The following is an 8,700-nucleotide window of genomic DNA, read 5'->3' on the forward strand; positions in this document are numbered from 1 at the left end:
GTTTCACATCAAGATCAACAGAGTTTGTTTATGTTTAGATATACACATTAGATCATTTTTTTTATCGAAAAAGGTTCTTTATTTTCTACAAATTAAGAAACTCTTAAAAGTCCATATGCCAACAATCACAAGACATTAACTAATTAATTATTGTAAAATATTGTATTGTTATTATTATTAATTTAAAAATAAAAAATTACATATATTTATAGACATTAATAGTGACATATGCTTTATCTTATCTAAATATAACATAATTATTGTAGTGACATAAGCTACACTCTTATCGTATTTAAACATAAAATATCTTTTAAATTTTGAAACCAAAACTAATTATATCTTTTTTATAATTAACAATTTTTTATTATCTTATTCAAAATAACAACTCTGATGAGAGATTTACGAGAATTCCTTGGATTATTACAATACGCAGAAAGCAAAAATAATCCTCTTATAAAATTAAAACTGGCTACTGGTAATACTAGGTTGCGGCACCTTCTTGAAAATGGCCTTAAGCAGATCAGCATAGAGAGGAAACTGCACCACCGCGTAGAATGTAACGGGCAAGCACGTAGCGATGTAAACCGGGAACAGAATGTTCTTGTACTTGTCCTTGAGCACGAAGAAATGCGCAGCGCAAAACGAAACGAGCATGGAAGCAATGGAGACGAAGAGCGAGCTGAGGCCGAAAAGAAGCTTCAATGGCAGGCTCTTGCGGAAGTCCTGGGCCTGTTTCCGGGAAGTGAGGATGGCCAGGAACATGATCAGAGCCGTCACGGAGAAGCAGAGCCCGATCAGGGAGGCGATGGCGAAGGCGTCGAACGCCGGTTGTCCCTCCAGCTCCGGCTTCCCCTTGTCGGTGCCCCCAGGCACCGTACTCGAAGTGGCGAAGGAGACGCCGGCGATCAGCGCTGCCACCACCGAGCAGGAGTTCGACGTCTCCTTCAACCACTCCGAGCTCTCCTTCACTAGGTCTTTGTGTTTCTGCTTGAAGATTTCCCCGGCGGTTTTGTCGTCTTTGTTGGTTCTGAATGTGAAGTGCTCCGGGACTAGGGCTCTCATGTACTGCATCAAAAATTTTAAACCCTAAACCCTAAATCTTAAACTTTAAACTCTAAACCCTAAAACTAAAAAAACTCTCAAAAATATTTCTAAATTAGGTCGAACCTGAAACCACTTGATATCCCACATCATTTGCATGGCAGCACCAGCAATCTGCCAACTTCTTTCACTGTTACCGGAAGTACCTGCTGCCAAGTGCAACACGGTGTTCTCCCTGTTATCCACTTCCAAAATCAAGCTAGCAAACAGGTCCTTATCCAAATGCTTCTTCAGCACCTCAACAACCTTGGTTTGTCTGTTCTTCACTGCCACCAGCAACACGTTTTCGTTGTTGGAGTTGGTTTCGTGCACAGCGCTCGGTATTTTGGCCTGAACAGCGAACACGATCTCCACGATGCCGTTCTTCGCCGCAGCCAGAAACGCAGTCTCCCTTTTGTCAACGTGGTGTGCTTCTCCCAGTTTGTGTAGTTTTATGTTCTTCATTGCCACAACAACCAAGCTTTCCTTGTCGTGGAGGGAACTTGGTACTTTGTTTTGAAGCTCGTTCACCACTTCTACTATGCCTGCTTTTGCCATCCCCACGAATGTTGTCTCCTTTTCCTCTTTTCTTGTCGCAGATTCATCTATTCTTCTGTGTTCTTCTGGCCTTGAGCTAGCTGCAGCCACCACTGCAAATATACACATATTATATAGGTAGTTATGCTTTAAGAATTATAAGGTAAATCAAATATCAATTTTCTTCTTCGCTCTATTTATTCAGACCAAAATGAAGTGATAATAGTGCACCCAATCAATCATTTACCTATTGTTATCAATCACACATATATAAGTTTCTTTTTATATATATAAAAAAAAAAATTCTACATCACACTCTTTTAAATATACTCTAACTTCTTTAAAATTTATTAAAAAATATAAATTTCATAATTTCATAATAAAAAATATATAATATTTCATACATCCCATAATAAGTCGTACTAGAAGTTATTTTATATAGATAAAAAGTTCATAAATAGATGAAAAAAATTAATAGTGATTTTAGGAATTTAACTTTCTTTGTCAAAATAATACAACACCAAATTACTTTCTAAAAAATATTATAAGAAATATAAGTGAAAAAAATCATTAATACTATATTTTTTTTCCTAAAAAACGACACTTACTATATGGGATCGGAGAGAATATATTGTAATGATAAAACTATTCACTTATATTTTTTTATCTTACGCGTATCCACCATCAACATAAATTAGTGTATTAATCAAATTATGTTTATTGCTTACTTTGTAACTGTTGTTGTGTGATGAAGGGTTGATCCTGTTTGTTTCCTCCAACGTTAGGTCTCATAAATGGTTGACCTCCACTAATTCCCATATACGATTCATACGGTCTTGTCATAAAAATATTTAAGAGCTGACGACCCCATTTGTGCTTCTGCCTTATCTTCTTTATTGCTTTCAAGTCTTCGAAGTTGAATCAAGTATATACATGTACGAAGCAAAACCAGTTGTATGTACGTCACAGTTAATTAAACCCATTACACTAAGCATCATACATATATATTAAGAAAATATAATGCTATACCCACTTAATTAAAATAATGATCACAAGCCAGCAGAAATGTGAGATAACATATTAAGAATAATGAAATGAATGAAGAGAGATCATGGAGAAAAATATATATTATGAAAAGTATTGTAAAAATATTAAATGAGAATAATTAGAAGTAATTGAAGAGAGAACCACGTACCCTCTGCAGTGACACCCAATCCAGAGACGCTAAGGCCTTCGAATGCTAATCGAACTGCGTTCTTTACAAACCGAATTACTCGGGCATACTTTTGTGGAGTAAAAATTTTATGTGCTTTCTTCCCTTCATTTTCTATATTCACTGGAATGATACATCTCAAATGATGACTAATTGAAATATCGAGTAACAATAAAAATAAAATCAACTTATCTTCCTAGTCGGTGAATTTGAATCTACTTTACCTCTACCAATTGATTTACAAATAGAATTATATAGGATTGGATCGATTGAACAGAAACCGGCAAGATACTGTTTTCTACTACTTTCAAAAAGAATTTCGAAGGAAAGCACTACTTATGAGAGCAAGAAAAATCTCACCAAACATTACCATGATCACTTGTTCAAATAAATTTATTTATAATAAGTACAACTTAAATAACTTTTATAATATATCATTAATTTTAAATTATATATTTAATAATATATATATATATAATATCAATTATAAGTATATTATATTTATATATATATAATTTATATTAATATACAATTTAAAATGTCGAGTAACAATAAATATAAAATTAACTTATCTTTTATGTCATGAATTTGAATTTAATTTAACTTTTTCAATCAATTTATAAGATTAAAATTATTTCTTACTTATGTACTCTAATCATTCTTATGATAATAAGATAAAAAGGCATTTAAATTGATTGGAAGAACTCGTGTTGAATAAGTTAACCAAATACATAAAATAAGATTATAGTAATATAGAAATTTAAATAGCTATGCAAGATTTAAAAAATAAATGAACTAATATTTTTATTATTCTCATCAATAAATATATATGATTTTAAACATAAAAGTTAATTTATATAATATCATAAGATCATAAAAGTGGAAATTAAAAACAAGAAGAAAAGGTAGTAGATCTGACGAAATTCACTTCCATGTGTAAGTGGCAATTCAGTGATAACATTTGTAGTCATCAGAAAGTTACCTTTGAGTTCACGGTCATCGTGACGTTTATCAACTTTCTCCATATAGGATTTTATTGCTTTATCAGTGTCTAGAGGTTCTACAAGTATACCTTTGACATGAAAACAATAGAAATAATAGTACAAGTGCGTTTTGATAAATAAATGAACTGAAATAAATGCTATTTCGCTCTTTCAAAATATATATCACTAAAAAAATTAAAATTGACATATAATAACATATATATAATAATGACACAATATTTATTATTAAAAATTATTTTTATTTACACTATAAATACAATATATATTGATATATTATTAACAAAATATAAATATAAATTATAATGATATATAATATATATTTTTGAAATCTTATTTAAAATTAATATTAAAATTGTTTGTAACTATATGTTAAATAAATTTATACCTACATATATTGTATCTATAATGATACTTTTTGTATATCATTACATATAATATTTCTTGTAGTATAAGTTTTATAAGATTATTATTTTGCTTAATTATATTTTTGATTATTCTAATTTAGAGTATGTATATGATTTTCATTAATTAAGTTATTTGTTGTGTTAATCAAGCATCTTTATTTTAAAAAATACTATCCACGTCAATTTTTTTTTTCAATTTGAAATATTTAATATATCCTTTTAAATAAACATTTGAGGGTTAATGATGAATTTGATATATCAAATAATTTTAAAATTTTTTAAATAAGAAATTTAATATAAAAAAATTGATAATTTTTTGAAGGATTATGAGATGATGATTTAGAGTTTGAAGAGAGAGAAAAAACAATTAACAATATTTTTTATATTTTAGATGAATTTTGATATTTTGTTTGCTAAATTTTAAGCAATATGCATTTTTATTGATTCGATTTGTAAAATCTAGAGTGAAACATAAAAATTTGAGGAGTTTTTGTTTTTTGTAACAAAAATTTGAGGAGTTTAATAGAAAATAATTTGGTGATAGATAGAGTTGCTTAATTTTTAAAATAAATATATAGCCTTGATTAATGATTTGTTTGAAAAGAAAAAAAAAACAAACAAACAAACAACTTAAAGAACCAAATCACTCACAATTAAAATTGAAAAATAAAATTGCAACAACAAAATGGTCTTATATAAAATATATATAGAGGGAATGCATTCCAATAAGGTTAGTTTTTGAGATTAAAGTCTTGTAAAGTTCTTTATTTTTTAAGGGAATAGTTGAGTGGTTTGTGTGTGTCGAGGTATTTCCAATTAATACATTTTAAATAAGAAATCCACTTTTTTTTTTAAGTGAGTCCATTTATATCACTTAAATTTTAGACAATTTATTTAATTTTCACTTCAATGAATGCAAGCAAGTTCTTATCTAAAAAATTTTAACTTACAAACATAGTTTATCTCTTTTCAATATCTCATTCTCTCCTATGTGTGCACACACAAATACTAAACAACCTAGTTACAAAGAAAAATTGTCTTACATAAAATTTTATATACGGATGAATGCATTCTTACAATAATATAAACTCTTAATTATAAAGCTTTTCAGGGAATAATATGTAGTTGAGAGGTTTTTTCTTTCTGGGGGAGACTAAAGCTTTGCTTCAGGGTTGAGCCACCCCTAAATTTAATATCACTGTTTTAAGAAAAAAAAAGCTTATGAACTCAATCACCAAGCAACGTTAACACTTACAATAATATAGAATATGCTTCCACCATTGGAGATTGGTTCCACTTCTGAAAGCTGAAGGCTTGCATGCAAGAACTTTGAGAGGAGTGGTCCCGTCTTTGTTTCGCGTGTCCACAAGTCCAGGGTAGCAATGAGTTATTATAATTGCCAAATCTATCAAACCACACACACCAATTATTCATGAGTAGTGTTATGCAATCAAATTTGTTTATCAGATCAAGTTCAATCATTTCACGTAACTTTATATGACTAAATTGTAATTTTTTTCTGCTTAAAATTTAATAATACAAATTTGATCCCTCGATTTTAATTTTTACGATTTTAGTTTTTAAATTTTATAAGGTCTATAATTGTAATCCTACCATTAAATATTTATTGGTTGATCGTTAGACTATAATGTTGATTATGACTTTAATTTAGATAGATGATATAAAAATTAATATTTAATAATATTTAGATTAAATTATATTTTTATTTCTCATTTTTATAACATTTTTGTCTTTTTATTGTATACCACTTATATAAGATAAAATTGTAAAATAAAAAATGTTATATGTTAATTTAATTAATAAAATAAAATATCAAATAATTTTTAACTTTTTTTAAAAATTTAGATATGATCTATATGTATTGAGAACTTTTAATATTCAACTATTAGATTGTTAAAACTTGATGTAGAATATAAATTATTAATAAGTGGAGTAAATGTGAATAAATTTACTCTTAAAGTAAATAGATCTTTCTTCGATTCCCAACTATCAAAGCAATTTTGGATAAATAAGTACATAAGTACAAATTTACCAATTCTTACACACTCTTGAAGAAAAAGAAGGAAAAAAAAAAAAAAGCTTCCCCCGACACAATTAAATAAATGTAATTTGTTTTATAATTTGTCTCAATAAATATAGAATTATTTAGTTATTTCATCTTTCTTGTTTATCAGTAGAAAAGATTGCATTGATAATAACAATGTCTGAACTTAAGACCAACATTATCAAACCTAGCTCGGACTAATCTGAACAAAAGCCAATTGTGGGAGTAATTTGAGTCGGAGAATGAGTCAAGTAAGTTATTGGTCTACTAATGACATCATGAAACCAACAAGAAACTAAATCAAATTGGTGAAATCTGATTGGACCAAACAAACCAGTTTGTTTCTTCCTAGGTGTTGACCTATATTTCTACTATTTGCAACTTATCAAACTACCATTAAACTATAATAAAGTTATTTGTTTAACATATGACACAAATAACTTTTATACTAGTTTAAAAAATTATATGTAAATCGATTCACATGATTTAACTACTAATTCACTAGTTCGACTAATAATTGACAAATTCACTACTTTGATCGAGTTGATGGTCAATTCAATTATGATAGTATTGTCTAAGACTTAATGTATACTACGTCAACTTCTCTTGTAGTATTAGACTTAGCATAATATTATCAAATTAGATTATACAAATTTAATTCCAGAGTTTATATCTCAAAGCATAGTTAAATATTCTTATAAGATCGAAACAATAAACTTAGTTTGGATTCATATATAAAATAAAATATACATAAGCAATAAAAAAATGTTGTATGAACATGAACTTAAAAGGTTGCTTACCCAATAATTCTCTCCAAATGGCACCATGAAGGATGGTATCCCCATCATTGTTCCTAAGTGGAACATCCAAATCTTTGGAAACATGATAGAGGTACACAAAGGTGTTTGTTTGGCATGTGAGAACAGCCCTAAAGAGAGGTGATTCACCCTTGTTGTTCATAACCTTAATCAAATCCTTCCTTTCCCCAAATTCCCCAATGATGCACTTACACATACCAATGAACCCTCTTGAAGCTGCAAGGTGCAAAGGAGTGTCCCCTCTCTCATCGGTTGATCTCAATGCACTATCATCTCTCAACACTTCCCTCCCTTCATGCTCTATGATTGCACCAACAAGAGTGTTCACAAGTTCCATTCTCCCATCATTCACTGCCACGTGTAGTGCAGTGCCTCTGCTTTCGTTGATCTTTATCTTGTGGAACTCACTGTTGTTTTTATATGCCGGAACAACGTAATCCCATCTCCCTTCCAATACGCAACCTCGGAACAATGAAAATAGATCCATGTTGTCAACTTCCGCTCCTTCAATTATTGTTGGTGATTCTAGTGAAACAAAACTTGTTGATGATTCTAGAGAAACAAAGGATTAATTCGTGTGAGAATTAATGGAATCACAACATACCCATATGGATGCAAATATCAAACCAGCCATATCCGCCAACAAAACATTAATTATTAACTGAAGATACATTAGTGATTATAAATATTTTTACGCTCTCAAATAAAATCCTATATGACTAATTCATGACTAATCATACATGACAATATGTGATGGAATAATAATATATAAAAAAAATATTTATTCCTAATCAATTATAGTAATTAACCTAATTACAATGAGAATTTGGAAATGATAGAACTAGTATATAAATGTCCTCATTTTTCATTCATTCTATTAATTGGACTCACCTTGGGTATCCATTTTGCAAGGTTGGAAGGAAGAATGATGATAGACGTAAAATGGGAGTTTAACTGTAAGATACTGAGAGGAACGCAAGCCTTCCTTTATATATATAATACCAAAGCTCCGAACCCCCACACTTCTAAATCACTTGTCTTAGATCTAGTGAATTTGAAGTGATCACCGATTACAATTTTTGTATTTGTTCTATATTATTATTCCTTTCTAACTAACTCTTTTAAATTCTTAATATTCCACCATTGAAATTTATACTTTTCCATTATGATAATTTTAAATATGAAATCTATTTTCCAAGATTCTTCTATATTATTCAACGTATAATTCTATTTTAAATTATGTTTATCGTGTTACAATTATAAGTATCTAAAACCGGAAATGTTACAATATGTCAGCATAGCGATCAGATGAGTTAGGATTAACGAAAAATTTCGTGCATGATATGCATATCCATGACTATGTTGAGTAAAACACAAGCTTAAGCAAAACCAAATTAAAGGTTCGTATTCTCCTTTATAGTTTTGTTTTGGAATTAACCAAAAATAAGGCTTCGTATCTTGCTGTCTTTATTGTGCACTTTATCGTGTGGCCAGTCCTTTTCTTGAAAGTGAACTATATTGAAGTAATTCTCTCTGGCATTGTTTTGGCTGATGTGGAGAAAGAAAGTTATTAAATTAC

General features: G+C 29.5%; 1 protein-coding gene across 1 annotated transcript; it reads right to left on the reverse strand.

Annotated features, from left to right (window-relative positions):
• Positions 1-243: 243 nt before the first annotated feature.
• On the reverse strand, positions 244-8,171 carry LOC109804661 (uncharacterized). Its single transcript, XM_020366493.3, has 8 exons — positions 8,013-8,171; positions 7,104-7,673; positions 5,494-5,643; positions 3,813-3,902; positions 2,813-2,953; positions 2,346-2,525; positions 1,168-1,730; positions 244-1,065 (listed from the first exon to the last, which is right to left on the reverse strand). Exons 1-8 carry the CDS (start codon positions 8,023-8,025, stop codon positions 460-462), a joined length of 2,313 nt encoding a protein of 770 aa, XP_020222082.2. The 5' UTR covers positions 8,026-8,171; the 3' UTR covers positions 244-459.
• Between the last annotated feature and the right edge of the window lie 529 nt (positions 8,172-8,700).

Source organism: Cajanus cajan, chromosome 2, assembly GCF_000230855.2.
Source record: "Cajanus cajan strain Asha chromosome 2, NIPB_CcT2T_4, whole genome shotgun sequence".
NCBI lineage: Eukaryota > Viridiplantae > Streptophyta > Magnoliopsida > Fabales > Fabaceae > Cajanus > Cajanus cajan.